The sequence below is a fragment of the Centruroides sculpturatus genome, unplaced genomic scaffold (genome assembly GCF_000671375.1).
Source record: "Centruroides sculpturatus isolate CEXI.00-Female unplaced genomic scaffold, Cexi_2.0 scaffold719, whole genome shotgun sequence".
Lineage (NCBI taxonomy): Eukaryota > Metazoa > Arthropoda > Arachnida > Scorpiones > Buthidae > Centruroides > Centruroides sculpturatus.
The window spans coordinates 52,747-73,287 of NW_019384910.1; the positions used below are offsets into that span (position 1 = coordinate 52,747).

Below are 20,541 nucleotides of genomic sequence, written 5' to 3' on the forward strand. Positions count from 1 at the left end.
TTTAAAATTTTTTTTTTTTTTTTTTGTATTTTTTTTACTATTTGAATTAAGATTCAGCTGTTTGTCAAAGATACTGAAGATTTAATTTTGAATATTTTTATGACTAATTTGTTATAATTTTCCTACTCATCATATAAGCTGACTGTTGCAAATTTAGAAAAGTTACTTCTATTATTAAATTATGATAAACTTTTAATTTGCATTTATAAAATGAAAATTAATAAAATTTTAACCATGAAGAGAGTATAGTAAGAATATTTATTTCTGTAGTAAGTTAAAAAATATATATTTAGATAGAAAAAATTATCATATTCTTCTGCAACAAATAAATAAAAAGTATTTTAATAATGCATTATAGATATGATGATAAATTCAAAAGTTTATTCATTATACCCAAATCATTTATTGTAGTGGAAGAAATTATTGATATTTAGCATTTTGTTTTAAAATGTGTTCATTTAAATGATATTATAGTAAAAATTTTATTCTAAAGTATTATGGATTTTTACTTAATTTTTGCTAAGTTATTCATATAGTGTTATATTAACAAGAAAGTAATTTAATGTTGTTTTAAAAGTTGGTATTATTAATTCAATTGCAGGCTAGACATTTTCTGTCAACTAAATTGTGCCTTCTTAGTTTTTCATGATTGATTTGCTTTTGATAGAAACCTTTATATTATTGTTATAGTTTGAGATATCTGATAAATCATTTTAATAATTACTCTACTTTCATTTAAAGCTTCTCATTAAAAAAAAAAATGCTAGTTTTTGTAACAAACTGTTTAAAATGATAGCATAGTTTGTATTTGAAAAATCCTTAGTTTTGTCAAATATATAGATCGTAGATTTAGTAAATTCTCACAAATATGACAATGCATTAGTTATCTGTCACTTTCAGACATTTGTTGGCATCACTAAACCATTACTATATATATATATATATATATATAAAGTAAGAATGTTTTTTTTTTAGCTAGAGGTAATCTATCAAGAATGTTTTTTGTTAGCTCTCTCTCATACACATACACAGAGAAAAAAAGATATATATATCTTGTATGAGTATGAGAGAGAGATTTGGTGAGAATACTTCTCTATATAGGACATATTGACTGATGCTATTTCATATTGGATATTGAGAGTCAAGAGAGGGGTGAAATAGTGATAAGCTGTCATATCTTGAATGGTATCAGATTTAATAAAAGGTTTACCCATATGCATTTTTATCTTATTAAAAACACATTATCTTCTAAAACACTTGTCTTACCCCAAAAAAGGCTTCTTTTTTTTCTTTTCTTGTTTTAAAGTGCTGCAAAAGTCATACAAGTTTTTTTAAGTTATGTAGTTTGACTATTTTTGCTAACATGCAAGGTATTCATGTAGAAAAGTGAGTTAATTTGAAATAATAATAATCACAAACTTTAAAGTTTTATCATATTTTTTTATTTTTTATTTTTTTTTATATATTAAAATTTTGACTTTTTACAATTTCTTTTAAATGTTGACAAAATTTATTTGTGTAATTGAAATAATACTAAAATTTCTATATTTTAATTTTAAAGGGAAAAAATGAACGACCACAACGTGAAATTCATTTATATAAAACATTATGCAACCTTCTTGAAGAACTGGAACCTTGGGAATCTAAATTACAGCAAGTAGTTAAACGAGCAAGAGTTCGTTTAAAAAAAGAATGGGATAATTACAAATTGAAGGCAACAAAAGGAGAAGAGGTATATAAATTTGATTACTTTAAAAATTTAATATTTCATTAAATAAATATAAAATAAAATATCTAACTTAATTGCCTGATTATTGATTTAGTTTTAATAAATTAGGCTAGTTGATTGTTTATATATAAATAAATAATAGATGTTTACATGAATATTTAATTATGGTTTTTAAAACTAACTGAAATATTTGTGTGTGAAATACAATAGAAAGTTCTTATTTTTCGCATTTATTATAAATATAAAAATTCAAAAACAGTAGCCCCCTTATTACATTGCAAGTTTGGATATATTGCATTTTTTTTTTTTTTTTTTTTTTTGCTATCATTGCAAGGCTTACACGAAAATGTATCAGATTTGGAAGTCAACTTTTCTTTTTTATTTGTGCCGAAATCGTTTGTGTCACTAGCCACAAGGGGTGGGCGCTCATCAAGTGATTTAGTGTTTTGAAAACCGTTTCTCTCTCCCCGCTCAGTGGAATGAGAAAGGGACGTCTGCCCTTTTCCAGAGGCGTCATCTGATCTAACGAGTATTGNATGGTAATAAATTCACACATTCACACATTTTATTAGCTCCAGGCAAGAAAAAACTATTTTGAATTTGAGTAAATTATAATATTTGAAAGATAAAATATTTTATCTTTTAAAGAAGAAAACTTTTTTGTATAGACATAAAACCATTCAAGTAATAAAATAATTTAGTATGAATTCTCTTATATATTTGCCTGGGCGAGCAGTAAGAAAGCGCATGCTTTTGGGATGACTTTTGCGATTTTGTGTCCGAGTTTTAAAAAATTCCCATGTTAGATTTTGATGATTTTAGTGTCAAAATGCCCAGTAGAGCCCTGGCATGTGTATAAGTTCTTTTTGGAAAATATAATTAACTCTCAGATAAGATATAATTAAAAAATGCTTAATCTTTGACACTTAATGACAAAAGTGCTTAATCTTTGAAATTTTTGGGTGCTGTTTTTTGGAATATAAAGCCAGACAGTTACTTTATATTTTTGCGGAGTTTTGGGAATTTTGGTTGAACTATGGAAAAGTTATCCGAGTTCTAAGAAAAAGGAACCGGATTTACGTCTCGTATCCACACTAGATGGCACCATGTTACCTACCTCTTTGATTGCCTCTGCTGTAACTGCATTCCTGGACCAGTACCGATTTAAATGAATTGTCATTTCCTTTCGTCGACATGTCAGCAGTTACACTCAACTCAGTCCTCTCATCCCATCGGAAATTTTCAGTTTTTATTTATTCTCTGTTTTCAACTTTTATGTAACTATATTGAAGTTAAGATTGTTTAGAAAAATATACATTTTCGAGTCTTTTCTTTATCCATTACCACAGAAGTAACAGTTAAAGTGGCTTGAAGAAAAACTTTATTAAAAAAGACAAATAATAATAGATAAAAATTCACAAAAACAATATCAAACGTCAGCCTTTTATTGGAGGAAAGGCTCCAATACAAGGTTGATGTTTGATCTCGTTTTTAACTTGTGAATTTTTATCTATTATTATTTGTCTTTTTTAATAAAGTTTTTCTTCAAGCCACTTTAACTGTTACTTCTGTGGTTGTGTTAATAGATAAAGAAAAGACTTGAAAATGTATATTTTTCTAAATGGTCTTAACTTCAATATAGAAGATATCCTGAGTTGTCATGAAAATGTAAATTTTATATAACTGTTTCAAATACAGTATATGTTTTTTAGCCGTGTCAAGCGACTTGCAGACGTTATGTTTGAGACACAGTTCCCTCAGTCCAGACTGGACAAAATCTCAAACATGGATGGTTTTAACTTTAGTTTAGTTTACTTTACTTTCATTTAGTTTAATTTAATTTCTTTATTATCATATTTTTTCTTTTCTCGACAATAAATCACTTTATGATCTTTCATTTGTGACATATTACTGCTCAATGAATAAACATTGTTTTGAGTTTCTCAATGTGACTTACTTTACTAGTACATTAATAGTAATAAATTTGTGTATTGTATAAATTAAAACAGTTCTAACCTCTTCCAACAGAAATATTTCATTTATCAAATGTGGCTGTTGGCTGCCTGATGATTGCTCCCAAGTCAGCTGTTAAAACATTTGATAAATAATATATTTCTGCTGAAAGAGGCTAGAACTGTTTTAATTTATATATTAATAATTATTTAATCTAAGATTATTTTTATTAATAAATAATTTTTACTTATAATAAGGAAAATAAGAAATTATCAACTGAAAATGCCAAAATATCAAAAAGAAATAAGAAGAAAGAAATTTATCCTGATATAGAAAAATTTGAATTAATAGTAGATGGAGTTGAATCTTTGAGAAATCTTATTGCAGAATTTTCTGAAGTTGAAGATGCTAAAAATAAAAAAGTAGGTTCTTATAAAATTCAGTTTAATTTTTTAAGAAACAAAATTTTATAAGTTTGTAATATGAATTTTTATTTAGACATAATTTACTTAATTGTTTATATTTGGAGTGAATGAATTAATTTCCAATTAATAAATGATTTCAGTATCATTATTAATGAAATTTGTTAAATGACATAGACATATATAAGGTAGAGTCAAAAATAAATGGGAAATCAACAGTGTGAGACCCGAAAGGCCCCTGGGTCTAAATCAATAATTTTATTAATAATGTTAAAATTTTGTCACCAAATATTACTTCGTTTGGGTGAGAAAAATGACGTTTTAGAGGGGGGAAAATAGCTAACAGATATTACTTCCTTTCACAGAAGTTAGAACATCCTCTGTTTTCCCTTGTCTGCGAAAACTCTCGCTTTGATGGGAAATGCTTACCCCTCACATATCCCCCTTTCCATCCGTTCTCACAGAGGGAACTTTGCATGATGATTGGTCACTGATCGTGACATATACAGGGAATTAGTCCGAATTCGGGGAGTTCAGCGACAGATCTGGAAGCGTCGAAACTCCATACGTTTTTCCTCCTTATGACCAATGCCCTTAGTCGAGTCACTTAGAATAAGTCCAGAGTCTGCACTTAGAAAATATACTTTGATTTTGTACACATATTGAACTCCCATACAAAGAAGTAAATGAACTTTAATTCCGAAGTGTCCCTTGCCTACAGAGAAGAAGACGAACGACAACTAGAACAGGTTGTATGTTTTATAACGATATTGTGAGCTCTCTCTCTCTCGATCGCGAATTGGGTATAAGATAAGCATAGATATCATTCAATTTGTATATTATTTGTAGTAGTTCTGTCTCTCGATCGTCCACATTTTTTATGAGTTTATTTTATTGTTTTATTAAATTTATTATTTCGTTTTTAATTAAAATGTCTCTTAACTTGATTCCGAATCAGATCTCATATGCGTGTTTGTCCGCGGATCGATAAATTGGCAAACTGGTGTCAAGGAATCCTGACGTAGATCTAACTACACAGCCTAGATCATCCTTAAACATAAAAGCCCTCCTATAAGAACTTTTAAGATCGGATCTCGCGATCCGAAACTTTGGAGACAGATTTCGGTTAATCTGTGCCTAGTAAGTGATACAGGTGTAATAGACTTACCCTGTACCCCAGGCTACTCTCACACCAGCATTTGGCAACATAGCTGTTTGTTCATTCCACATACTACAGTTAATAAAATATCTACTTAATGCAGCATGTCAAAGCATATTACAGCAGCTTATAATATGCTTTGACATGCTGCATTAAGTAGATATATGAGAATATAGCTACAATAAAAATGATAATTAGATGTTACTTCTAAAATTTGAAGCATTGAGAATGGAACAGCAGATTAATATCAAATTTACTGTAAATAATCCAAACTCCCACCATAATTAATCGTGCTATTATTATGCTATAATTAATAATTAGAAACTAAGTAATTTGGTACTAGAGGTAGACATTAGGTGCCATCTCTTATCTAAATTAATAATTATTGCTGTAAGCTTGAGATATTTTGTAGCAGAACTTTTATATTTTATAACAAATATTTTTAGACTGAAAATGCAAGTGCAAGAGATTCAAAGATAGAGCATACGTGGAAGATGACCAATATGTATACTATAGTAGCAATAGTAAGAAATACAGAAGTAATTGCTAGGATTCAGAACAAAATTAGATGAGACATCAGCAAACTATAGACAGTCACACTGCAGCTGTTTCACATTGGTTCATATATAGTCCTCTTTGGTAATTTCTAGATACATTGTGTGTTACGCATTGAGCATTTGACATCCAAGAATACCTGGCTAAAAAGGGATTTCTGTGATCTCACAGTTTCCGTACAATCTGGCTTCAGTAGTATTTTCTTTAAGAGGTATTTATTGTTCAGTAGTATTAAAAGAACATCTGAAGGGGCATTATTTTACACCATCACATAAAATTGAGTGTTATGTAAAACCCATTTGACAGAAATCTTAAAACTGGTTTAAAAACTACTACTGATCATAATGTAGATATTGGTAAGAGGTGTGTGATAGCAACTAGTCATTGTTTTGTAGAAAATATATTGTAATTTTATTTTGTCTCATTCATTTTTTTCCAATAAGAAGATTACAGTAATTTACTTAATTGATGAGCAGGACCAATTTTGTATGGGGCATCCTGTATAATAAGTTGAAGAAGTTTGTTAATTTAGGTTAAACTTTGGTTTTAATTGTCATGTTTTGTAAATTTTAAATACCTTATTTCAAAATAAATGAAAAACTGAGTTTGTTCACTTTCAAAAATTATAATATAAAAAAAAAATAAAAAAAAAGATATAAATTATTTATTCAGAAACTATAGGTTACAAATCCAAAATTCAGGTAGTTTAGTTTATACTTTATCTGTTTTATTCTGATATGTTAAAACTTTTGCATCAATTTTTAAAATTTTTAACTAGTCTTTCAAAATTATGAATACTTTCTTTAAAAAATTTGAGATTATTTTACCGACCATGTGCAAAACAACTGTTAAATTTAATGGTGAAAGCATTAAAATATTACATAGTTTTCATGTCCATGAATATTCCTTGCTCAGTGCAATATTTGTTTCATGTAGTTGTAAAAAAAATTAAAGGGAACGTTGCTTATAACAATGGAAATATTTATATTTAAAATGGAGAAATTGTAGTTTATGTTTTTTACTTGGTTTAATTATCTTTATTATTTATATAGAATTTAATATGTGTTTATATACATATATATATAAATCATTTTCAAGACAAAATATACCAACAGTTTTATTCACATTACTTTCTTGGCTATTGTAATTGTAATTGGCCAAATTTTGACTCTACCAGTTTTTTATTTCTTGATGTATTAAGGTTCTTCCCTGATTTCAAAAATGTCAAAAAAGGAAAAAATTTTGTCTATGTCTCTATATATAATACTAGCAAAGAATGCCCAGCATTGCCTAGGAACTCAGGGAGGGAGTCAAGTTGTGCTTGTTACAGAGTAACATATGTTTCCCTTAGGATGGCAGAAAGTAACTATGGAAAGTTTGGTATAAATCAATCAAAGAGTTTGGTAATTTGTAGGGATGAAATTGGGAAGGAGTGAGGGTCAGAGTTTGAATAAATAACATAATAAGTGTAAAAAAGCCTACCAGGTAGTGAAGGGGATTGACTTTGAACAGAGCTGACAAATGCCACAGTAAAAACATTCTGATTCATTTTTCTTTTTTAATATGAAAATAGTTATTAACCTGTGTTCATTCAGAAGGAATAAGCTTTCCAATAGCAAAAGAATTTTAAAAATTGGTTCAATAGATTCTGAGATTACCTCTAGTTAACAAAAAACATTCTTGCTTTATATATATATATATATATATAAAGTAAGAATGTTTTTTTTTTAGCTAGAGGTAATCTATCAAGAATGTTTTTTGTTAGCTCTCTCTCATACACATACACAGAGAAAAAAAGATATATATATCTTGTATGAGTATGAGAGAGAGATTTGGTGAGAATACTTCTCTATATAGGACATATTGACTGATGCTATTTCATATTGGATATTGAGAGTCAAGAGAGGGGTGAAATAGTGATAAGCTGTCATATCTTGAATGGTATCAGATTTAATAAAAGGTTTACCCATATGCATTTTTATCTTATTAAAAACACATTATCTTCTAAAACACTTGTCTTACCCCAAAAAAGGCTTCTTTTTTTTCTTTTCTTGTTTTAAAGTGCTGCAAAAGTCATACAAGTTTTTTTAAGTTATGTAGTTTGACTATTTTTGCTAACATGCAAGGTATTCATGTAGAAAAGTGAGTTAATTTGAAATAATAATAATCACAAACTTTAAAGTTTTATCATATTTTTTTATTTTTTATTTTTTTTTATATATTAAAATTTTGACTTTTTACAATTTCTTTTAAATGTTGACAAAATTTATTTGTGTAATTGAAATAATACTAAAATTTCTATATTTTAATTTTAAAGGGAAAAAATGAACGACCACAACGTGAAATTCATTTATATAAAACATTATGCAACCTTCTTGAAGAACTGGAACCTTGGGAATCTAAATTACAGCAAGTAGTTAAACGAGCAAGAGTTCGTTTAAAAAAAGAATGGGATAATTACAAATTGAAGGCAACAAAAGGAGAAGAGGTATATAAATTTGATTACTTTAAAAATTTAATATTTCATTAAATAAATATAAAATAAAATATCTAACTTAATTGCCTGATTATTGATTTAGTTTTAATAAATTAGGCTAGTTGATTGTTTATATATAAATAAATAATAGATGTTTACATGAATATTTAATTATGGTTTTTAAAACTAACTGAAATATTTGTGTGTGAAATACAATAGAAAGTTCTTATTTTTCGCATTTATTATAAATATAAAAATTCAAAAACAGTAGCCCCCTTATTACATTGCAAGTTTGGATATATTGCATTTTTTTTTTTTTTTTTTTTTTTGCTATCATTGCAAGGCTTACACGAAAATGTATCAGATTTGGAAGTCAACTTTTCTTTTTTATTTGTGCCGAAATCGTTTGTGTCACTAGCCACAAGGGGTGGGCGCTCATCAAGTGATTTAGTGTTTTGAAAACCGTTTCTCTCTCCCCGCTCAGTGGAATGAGAAAGGGACGTCTGCCCTTTTCCAGAGGCGTCATCTGATCTAACGAGTGTTGATTCAGCCACAGACTTTCCATCGGGAACAAAAATTCGCGTATAATTAACACGAATATTATTTTGACTTTATTTCTCCATGACTTTGAATCCGTAGTTTGTTATAGAGAAGTTCAGTTTATTCAGAACATCTATTCCTATTATTATAGAATTACATAGATCATCTTCTACCACGTAAATATTTGCGGGAAGAGAGTATTCGTCAATCTTTATTTCACTTTCGAAGAAACCTAACTGAGAAATATTATTTCCATCTAATCCAATTAAAGATGCATTATCTGAATTTAATTTCGGAGTCCCTACTTTTTCATAAAAATGCCTTGGTATCATCGTTACGTCCGACCCAGTGTCGATGAGTACTTTTGTTTTTGCACCTAGGATTTCAACATCCGTTTCAATTTTGTTGTTACATCTAGAGAAATGACTTAATTCCATTTTGTTTANGTGAATTGCAACAATAACCACAATTCACATAAAGGTGTGAAATTTCAAATTGACAGAGTAATGTGTAAGGAAAAGATTTCTTTATTTCTGAACAGAAAGTTCTAAAATTTTTATACAGTAGAAATTTTTATTTTGCTTTTTAGAGAATTTTTACTCTTTATAATTTTGTAAGTTTTGATGTTCAATATTTTTTTTATTATCAATTACATGAAATTTTAATAAGTGATTTATTACGAAATATAGTACTGTGTAATAAGATTGCAACTGACATTTTGTTTTTATATTGACAGTATTTGTCCTTAAATGTCATTGTTAAAGAAACGATAATGCTAAATGGGCGTTTGTGGTATTAATGTTTACATAAACGTCAATTAATACAATATAACCATAAATAAAATTTAGTATTGAAAAACTAAGCTTATTTTATATCAGAAACACTTGCTGATGAAAGAATAGAGGCTAGAGATTCCATAACATGTTTAATCTGTTTAGTATAAGCCCAGAATTTTTAGTACTCTGTTATTTCACACTTTTTCTTTGCCTCCCAACAAGTGTGATATAATGAGCTACTGTACTACATTTTTAGTTGTGCTTGCATAATGTTAATGTAGGCTATAGATTGGTTTAAATTTGTTCTTTGAGTACATACTCAGCTAAAGACAATATATTTTCTAAAAATCGATTGTATTGCTATTAATATTGTTTTTATTTAAAAAGTTGTTAATATTTTTGGCTCTTAAAACAACAATTCTTTGTTTGTAAATAAATTGATTCTGTAATATCACAATTGTTTCTCATTAAAAAAAGTAACATTTTAAACAAATTATTTAATTGTAAAATAAATTATTAATCACCAAACATATGCCGTAAATCCATCGGGCTAGTTTTAAGGCTAATTACTAAATAAATTACGTAATTAATTATATTACATCGGGTTTAGCGATGTTTATATAAATTATTAATGTTTAAACAGAAATAATATGATCAAATTCAAATATATAAAAGGAAATACTTAAATTAAGAAATTATTAGAGTGAATTTTATTTGGATATATGCAGTGGTGGGATTCAAATAATTTAACAACCAGTTTGCCTCCCTAATGATCATTTTAAGTGTAAAAAATGATATATGAAATTATTTCATGCAGTTAATACTTAAATAAGAACAATAAAAGAAGTACTAAAAACTAGATTATGTTATAAGAAAGACTTTTAAAATATTANTTTTTTTTTCATTGTTTTTCATATCAAAACAACTAAATGTTCTTTAATATCAAGGTCAGTAATTCAGAATTTCCACTAACTGTAGTCTTATTTACTCGTACTACTAATTTTTATATAGATAAATCTCCAAAGTGATTGTATGGTAGAACTTATTTATTATAATGGTCCACCATGGCCGAGTGATTAGAACCATTGAACAATGGAAATTGGTCATGGATTTACAGCTTGCAACTCATTGGCCAAATGGAGTTTTCCTGGTTTTCTTCACATATCTGACACCTACATAGGGGTCAGTTTCTGGTAAAGTCTTATGAGACACGCCACTTTTGACAGATTGCCCAAATCTTCGATCACCTTATTCCATCAATTCAATTACAAAAAATATATATTGATTATTTTGTGATAATATGATTTGTTGTATTGACAAGGTGGACAAACAATCAAAAACATAATTGATAGTTGAAAATTTTAGATTTTATGAAATGTTCTTTTACTCACTAAAAAGATTGAAATTTTAATACTTGTTTGTATTTTTAGAGCATTTTTAAATACACAAATGATAATTCTGAATGAAAATCAGTCCAGATTTTTTAATTTACTTATTTTAATTAGAAAAATACATTTAAAATATGTTGTTTCTGGAAAACAACTGAAGAATGGATGATTACATTTATGACACAGAATTGAGTTTCTTAACTGAACATAATTTTATGTTGTAGCAATTAATGTACATTACTAAATGTTGCTGGAAGACATTTCATCACAGGATAAAGTATTACAAAGTGAAAAATTACCATATGCAGACATTTACAGATAAGTATAATGAACATACACAGTTGAATGGATGGAAAATTTTAATCAAATTTATGGACCAAGAGGAGGAATGTTTAATATTTAAAGAAATAAAGAATGGAATGATTGATGAAAACTTTGAAAATTAAGTAAGTAATCTATTTATTGATTATGAAATTACAGGTTCTTCATTGATTTTCCAGCATCTGATGATCCGATACCTCTTTCGATCAGGACAGAATCGTGAAAGGACACTTAAAATTCCTACAACTGTCAAACCAGTTCATTGACACGATGCATTTACTCACATTGTCTACTTTGCAATTGATTGCAATCACTTTGTTCTATGTGATTATTTTTAGCTTGTTTTGCTTGTATTTAATTCTAGCTGTGGCTTCAAAAAGTATCCATGGTATCAAACGTAAACACTAGTCCATATTTAATATATACTTAAATTCTAACAGTCGAGAGTACTAAAAACATTTGAAGCATGTAATTAGCACTCTAGAGTTTACTGTTATGCGACCTCTGGAAAATCTTTGAAACCGAGCATGCCGGAAATTCAATGGTTAACCTGTAATTGTATATATACTAGAGAATTAGGATAATATTGAGTAATGAAACCATTTGTGTTAAATTTTTAAGAACAATAACTATTTTTCAAAAAGGTTTTTTTTATTTTAAGAATTATAAAATGTATAACTTTTTCTAATTAGCATAATAAATATTATTTCTAATTATCTGTTATGTATTTTTAGATAAACGTTTAGTATCTCTCGTTTTGAAATTATTTGGAAGTGTCGGTTAAATTATTTCATTTTATTTTGTAATTTTGGCTGTGGCATCTTCTGTATATCAGTCTACAACAGTCTCGATCTGGAGACGTTCTGTAAACGTCTATTACAATCATTTAATAAATATTTTATTTTAATTTACAGCATATATTTATCTATGTATTGTTTTATTGTCAAGATTATTTAATTTATTCATATAATAAAGCATATTATGGTTTATTTTCTTCGGGTAACTTGCAATTTATTATTTTAAATTTATTTTTGCCGACCAAAGGTCCGATACTTTTTGAACAGACCTTGTATAATATACAAGTAATCAAAAAGCAGCTTTTAAAAATTAGTACTGTAATCACTGACTGAATAAACCCAATCTAGTTTACAGAATCTTAAATTGTTCTCATTGTTTTTAAATAATTATATTGGTTGTTTTTTCTCAAGAGTTTCTGTTCTTGGGAACGCATTCAATTCTGACCCTGGTTAAGTTCAACAAAGAACAGTATTGACAGAGGCTTTGTGTGCTTTTATCCGTTTATCACATGACCTTTGCTTTTCTGAAAAAGTTCAGAATTGTTCTCGAAATAGTTTGTCATCTCTGCAGTGACTGTTATACCTGGAGGTAATTTTACTTTTTGCCTACAAGTAGAACCTTAATTTTCTGTTTTATTCAGGTTAAGTCGTGTTCTTCATATTCAAAAACCTTTCTTGTAGATTTGGTAATATTTCATAACTGATATCAGATAAGAAGCAGTTTGTTTACAGATTAATTATTTTAATTTTTTATATATCAGTTAATTGAGAATATAAAAAGGCATCGGAATCTTCAATTCCTTTTTGCTTGATATCCAAAGGACTAGTTATTAATTTATATTTAGACATTTTAAAAACAAAAAAATCCTTACTCTCAGGATTTTTTCTGTGGTGGGTGCGGTAGTCAAAGTGGATTGTTGCATTACTAAATCTCTAGGCTAGGGAGAGAGATTGGTAACATACACATATTCAAAACAATTTTTAAGTAAGTTTCAGACAAAGTGTAATAATGTCAATAAAGTGGTGTTATAAATTGACGCCCAGCTCATAATCCGAATTGTTGTTAAAAAAAAAAAAAAAGAAAGAAAGAAAGAAGAACAAGAAAAAATGAAGCAACATGGTGGTGAGCTGTTTTGTTTCGATCTCTGCTCTTCTAGTACAGTGGAACCTCGGTATACGACCTTAATCCGTTCCCGATGTTTGGACTTATACTGAATTGGACGTATACCAAACCAACCTTTCCCATAAGAAGTAACGTAAAAATGATTAATCCGTTCTCGTGTAAAAAAATGGCTGGCTTTAAACACCTCGCTTTCCTGGCTAATTCCTGCTTGATTTTTCGTGAGATCAGCGTGTATCATTTTAGCTTTCTCACAAATAATTGCTTCCAATACGCTGTCTCCAGCACTGTTTTTCAGTTATCCAAAGCAAAAGCAATTTCTCGACATGATCTGATGTCTTCGATCTCTGTTTAGAAATTGATTTAACCCCTTTCGCAACGTTAGCAGATTTAATAATGCCTTTATTTTTCGCGATTGTCCACATCGTCATTCTCGGAATACAGTAAACAACAGTTAAAATCTCGAACACGCATGCCACCTTCGTATTTCTCAACAATCTCTTTCATCAGTTCCATTGTAATTCTAGTCATTTTTTTAGTTTTCTGTCACTTTTCATTTGCCTTTTTGGGATTCGTGATTAATAAATATAATAAAATTTTACTTACGAATTAAAATCAGAAGAAATTAAACAAAGTTATAAACCGTTGCACCACGAACGTCTAGTCTGGTCTAGTACACCGATAGTGCTACTTGTTCATTGATGACGCGTATAATTGAATTATGTCGTATACCGAACAAAAGTCGTATACCGAGCAAAATTTGTTTCGTCCAAACAGGACGTATTCCAAATTGGACGTATTCTAAAGCAGACGTATACCGAGGTTCCACTGTACTTTGTTGAGTACAATGCAAAGATCTGTCTGAAGATATCCATAATATTTTAGTTATTAAGTGCTGATCATCGTAATTAAGATACATTTGAACGATATAGTTTAGTGTCATTAAGCCTAATAAATGAAGCATGGCTTTCTTGACAAAAGGTAGAAAGGAAGATTTAAAGAGTAGCTGAAGAACTGGGAGAAATTGTAGAACTGGATTATAAAATTATACATTTAAGAAATATAATACCGAACAGCAAAAAATTATGATAAAGAATTTGTAAGAGAATTGCTCTCAACAGTTATTAACAAGAGAAGGGCAGCAGAAGAAATAGAAAATGGAAGAAAATATGAATTGAAAAAATTTAAAACTAGAGCTAGAATTAAAGTCTAAGAAGGCTGACATTGACCGAGCAGATGATGATAATCAGTTTAAACTCTATTTAAAGGATTAGTCCCAAGATTTAACTCTGAGGAAGATATAATTTTTTTTATTTTTTGGTTTTGTATGAGAGACAAATGAAAATTTTGAAGGTTGCAGAAAAATATTGGCTTACACACTTTTGGGAGTGTTACCTACTGATATAGAAAACCTAATTGCTATAGAACATGAAAGAAAAATTACAAGACTACAATTATGTTAAGCCATTGTTACTGAAAAAGTTTAAATTTAGTCCTGATAAGTTCAGACATTTATTTTACAAGCACTAAAAAATATCAGATACTACATGGAAAGATTTTTAATTTAAATTATGGAACTATTTTGAAGGATGGATTTCTGGTTTAAAAATGGAAACCTTTGAGCAGCTGAGGGACGTCATCATAATGGATAAAATCAAAAGAAGAGCCCCTTTAGAATATAAAGAACATTTCTTGGATGTCTGGGCAAATATTGTATCTCCAACTGAATTAGTTAAGAAATTGGACAACTATGATAATATTAGAAGGAATGAAGGAAAGCATAATCTAGAGGAGTCTTACTCCTCTAGATTATGCTTACACATCACTCAATAAGTCTCTGATCTGACACATATATGGCAAAACTGTTGACAGACCCATATGATTTCTGGGTAGTACCAACCTTCAAACGATACGTGTCAAAATTTCATGACATTCTGACAATTAGTTTACAGGTATCAGTGGTTTTAGTGACTCTAGTTTTGTAATTTTCAAAACAATAGATAAAAAAGAATTTCGTGTGTTGATTAAACATTGTTTTTGATGGGGAAAAATACTGTTGAAGCCAAACAGTGGCTTGATAAGCATTATAGAGACTCTGCACCAGGGAAATCAACTATTATTGATTTGGTATGCTGAATTTAAATGCGGTCATACAAACACCAATGATGCTGAACACCCTAGTCGCCCAAAATTGGCAGTTGTTCCGGAAAACATAAAGTCCACAAAATAGTTTTGAAAGACCATAAAGTGAAGTTGTGTGAGATAGCAGATACCTTAAAGATATCAGAAGGTAGTTTGTTTGCTTTTACACGAAAATTTGAGCATGTGTAAGTTGCTTTCGAAGTGGGTGCCGCGTTTGCTCACACCAGACCAAAAGCATTAACATGTCGACAATTCAGAGTGCTGATTGGAGCTGTTTAAGCGAGATAAAAAAGATTTCTTGCATTGGTATGTGACAATGGATAAAACATGGATCCATTACCACACTTGAATCAAAAAAATCATCCGATTTGGATGACTTTTATTGACCTCTGAGTGGACAGCAGCCGGTGAAAGTCATTTCACCGTCCAAAGCAACCAAAAACTCAAAAGTCAGCTGGCAAGATTATAGCATTCATATTTTGGGACGTGCATGGCATTTTGTTCATTGTTTATCCTGAGAAAGGTAAAACTATCAATAGTGAATATTACATGGCACTATTGAATCGATTGAGTGTAGAAATCAAGAAAAACGCTCTCACATGCAAAAGAAAAAAGTGCTGTTCCATCAAGATAATGCCCCATATCACAAGTCAATGAAAACGATGGTTAAATTGAATGAGTTACGCTTTGAATTGCTTCCTCATCACCCACCGTACTCTCCAGATCTGGCCCCCAGCGACTACTGGCTTTTTGCAGACATCAAAAAGATTATCCAGGGAAAGAAATTTGGCTCAAATGAAGAATTGATTGCCGAAACTGAGGCCTATTTTGAGAGCAAAGACAAATCATTCTACAAAAAAGGCATTGAAAAGTTAAAGGAGTGTTGGAATGAATGTATCACTCTTGAAGGAGAGTATGTTGATGAATAAAGTCGAATTTCTAAAAAAAATTGTTTTTTTACTTAGACCAGAGACTTATTGACTGAATGTGTTATAAAAGAAGGTGCAAAATAAGCAGTTATCTTCGGCAACTCCTAAGGAAAGTAGTGGTGCTCGTAATTCTAATAATTTGCCTTCAGGAGAAGAGAGATCAAAGAAAATGATGATAGTTTTGGCAGAGATAAAAATCTCTTAAGTTGTTATGCCTGGTTATATTTGAAGGAAATGCCCAATGTGTTCACCAGTGCAAGAGGAAACTGAATCAGACTGTTTTTATATCAGGTATATCATAGTCTTACAACTCCTTCTAAAGTGGCATCATTATAAATGGCTTAAGGGGTAGTGCATGTGTAGATACAGGTGCCAGTGAGTCTATTGCAAGTGAAATCTTATATCATAAATTACGGAAACTAGGAATTAATTTTAAGAAAAATAGTCTTACAATTTTCTTTGCAGATGGGTCAAACTCAAAAGCTTTGACAACAAGTGTGGTAATACACATCTAGAAGAAAGAAATCAATATTAACCAATATTATTTAGAACACTACATATAACCTTTTGACTAGAAAAAAATAGTTGATGAGAACTGTTAAGAGTTTTACTCAAGTAGAGTTTAGTTTACACTAAAGTATGCACTTCCTGATTTTCCAATCATATTCTTGTTACAACTTAAAAGTATTTAATAGTACAAGTATACCATCAAATTTCCAACAACTGACAGTCTAGTACCTCCCTTAATTTAGATAAAATTATGAAAGAGAACTTGAAATTCCTGCAGTCACATATGGTATTGTGTGTAAGGCATATTTATATTATTTACATTTCACTTGGTGATGATACTGCTATTCTGTGATATTTTCAGTGTATTTTTCTTAAATTTAACTCTAGCTATGGATTTTAAGAGTTGAGTGTCAATGGTGTTGTCAAGCGTAAGCACCAATCCATATCAATCCAAGATAAAGTAGAACTGTTGAAAAAATGGACCTTGGTATTTCAGCTGTGTAACATGTATGGTATGGTTCATTAACTGGATTTAATTTTTCCTTGACCATCTTATTTCACTAATGCATTAATAAACAAGTAATGTATTTATTTTTTAATTTAAGTTTCTAGCAGTCCGTGGTATACTTTAAATGTGTGGGAGGTGTATAATTAGTAGGTTAAAGGTGTGTTTATAAATTATAGTTATAATTTATAAAGCTGAAAATTTTTTAAGTGAAATAACACATATGTATTATGAACATAATTTATGCTATTACTTGATGTATCTTTATTATTAAAATATCAATTATTAGTTTTAAGAGCTTGTTAAAATTAAAGTACAGTTAATTTATAAACTATTAGATATTTATTTTTGTACCATTAATTTGAAATTTTATTTGAATTTCAGAAGGAAACTGCAGAAACCATCTGGGACAATGAACCAGATGAAGAACAGGCAAATGCCATTCTTTGTACTGAAAATAACGAAGACTCTGTAGATTGTAATGATTCTCCAGATAACGATTCTTCCGAGGAAGAAATCAATAATACAAGAACCCAACGTAAACGCAGTTTTAATACTAAAAATGACAATGAAGAAGTAGATTATTCTTCAGAATTTGAACTTTCTGTAAGTTCAAGAGGTCGTATACGAAAAATTAGAAAAATGAATACTGTGACTGAAGAACGTCAAATTAGAACCAAAAAAATAAGTAATCAAAAAGAAAAACTTTGTGACTCTTCAAACACGACATCAGACATAGATAATATGAATGATGGTATTAATAAAAATTTGATATCTAAAACAGTTGATCAAGCAAAAGGGCAGTACGAATGGGAAACGTTACGACAAATAATTTTATCGGCAAATAAAGTTGATCAAGACCAATCTCAGGAACAAAAAGGACAATCAGGAAGTAAATTATTAAGTATTTTAAATAAATCGATACACCAAAAGGAAGAAAAAACGACTTGTGATATGCCTGAATTAGAAAATGAAACAAAGAAAGTACAAGACAAAAGTGCATTATGTTCCTCTGTTAGTAATGATGATCAGATACTAAGTTCTGGATCTTATGAAACTGATGAAGCAGCTGACTTTTTAACCAAACTAGAGACAGAACCAGTGACCTCAAAATGTCAGTCATATTCTTATGCAACCACATCTACTTCATCTATTAATTCCAACAATATACCTCTACATTTAGATTCGGAATTAAAATTGTCAAGTTCTTTATCAAACATTCCTTCAAAGCTGGAAGGTGAAAGTATTGAGAAAATAGAAGAAAAACAAGTTTATGAAGAGAAGAAAGATAATATGAGTATTTCTAGTGAAATGCAGAATTTAAAATCAAACAAAGAAACCAATAGTGAACCAGTAAAAATTCAAATTAAAGGAAATTCTAAAAATATTATCGAAGGGAAAAATTCTCCACATTTGCAATTTTACAATTTGAAATTATCGTCAACAGTTTTTAAAAATAATGATACGCATGAACAGAAATCGTCTATTCAATCAAAATCTGCACCTCAGTTATTATCTATTGTTGATCACAAAGGAAATAAAATATATCTGCAGTGTATACCAGTAACTCAAACTACTGACTCTTCAAAAAGCAAAGTAACTGAAGAAAATAATGCATTAACAACATCTAATGTTACTAAACCTCATATTTTATTAAAAGAAACAACTGTTTCATTAGATAACTCGAAAAATTTATCTGTTCCTATGGCTATTTCAGTAAATTCTACACAGAATAATTCAAATTCTATATTATTGAATAATGTTAATGACAGTCATGCATATCTTAAAGAAGGACAAAATATTTCTCTAGATAAGTATTTAAAAGATACTCAAACAAAAATGGTTATTCCTATAATAAAAAATGCAAAGCCAGTAATAAACGACGATCATTCCACACAACTAGATTCTACTGCTCCATCTAGTTCTGTTACTTTGAGTAGAAATTTTTCATCCACTCAACCTTCTGCTTATCAGTCAATACAAATAATTGGAAACGCATCTATTTTATCTTCTAAAGCAACAGAATCACAACAGCTAGAATGCCCTCAAGATGTGTCATCCCTCCAACTTTTACACTTATCACCCACAAATTCTTCAGGCTCATCAAAGAAGAATGAAACATTAGTAAAAACTTTTCAAATATCGCAATCACCATCAATAATTATAGATTCATCTACCACAAATACATCTGCATCTTCTCAAACTAACAAAATTTTATCTTCTAATGAAATTCCAGTCTTAACGTCAGGCAATAGTAGTAAACTTGATTCTAAAGTAATTTCCTCTCCAACTTCGACTCATCAGAATTTTCCAGTCGCAGTGGTACAACAGCCATTGAAATTATCACCTTCAAAATCATTGCAATTATCTCCAATTAAAACAACAAATTCTGTAACATGTGATAAATCGTTGTTAATTGGAAACCAAATAAACAATAGTAGGAATGTTAGAACTGTTCCAAATATATTAGTTAAGCAGAAGCATATTAATCCAATTCAGATATTTACAATGAATTCAAACAGTTTGAACACACAAATCAAACAATATATGGAATCAACAGTGAATGGATCATCTGTTAATAGAGTAATTATGGCATCACCTTCAGTGCAAAATGAAGAAGTTAAGCAGTATCAACTACCTGTACTAGAAACGAATTCCAATCAGCAAGGAATTCAAACGAATCAGATTAAACTGTTCGGCGACCAAAATATCAACGTGAAGAAACCATCGGTTTGTATAGAAGAACAAAATCCGACGACTGTGATATCTCCGCTCATCGTAGGGAACAGCACTGTACAGAACGAAAAATCCAGTGCAGAATATAAAAAAAATATTCCTGTTGATCATATTTATACTTGATAAATGTTTTGTTTTAAAATATTAAACTCTATATTTATATTTATTTATATATAAATATAAATGTATAATATTATATATCTAAATATAAAAGTTTTAAGTTTAAAATATTATATATCAAATCTATTTTAGTATTCACGATAGATGATCAAAGAGTTTATCTCATTGAGACTGACATTGTGATATATTGCATTTAAAATCAGGATATTTTTAATTTATTCTGTTATTTCAAACATTTATTTATCTTTAATTTTAATTTAAAATGTTTAAAATAATTATCAAAATTATTTAGATTTTTTTTTCCAGTAATTCTAATTCTTATTTTTAATTTTTTTTTTTTTTTTTGCTGTAAATGAAATTATT

General features: G+C 29.2%; 1 protein-coding gene across 1 annotated transcript in view; it reads left to right on the top strand.

Moving 5' to 3' along the window:
- The window catches only part of LOC111631628 (uncharacterized protein KIAA2026-like), a 61,644-nt gene extending 41,167 nt beyond the window's left edge, over positions 1-20,477 (top strand). Inside the window, exons 9-12 of the mRNA XM_023375914.1 lie at positions 1,562-1,732; positions 3,940-4,104; positions 8,136-8,306; positions 17,707-20,477. Coding sequence (XP_023231682.1) covers positions 1,562-1,732; positions 3,940-4,104; positions 8,136-8,306; positions 17,707-20,181 — 2,982 coding nt within the window. The 3' untranslated portion in view covers positions 20,182-20,477. The remainder of the gene's footprint in view (positions 1-1,561; positions 1,733-3,939; positions 4,105-8,135; positions 8,307-17,706) is intronic.
- The last annotated feature ends 64 nt before the right edge of the window (positions 20,478-20,541 follow it).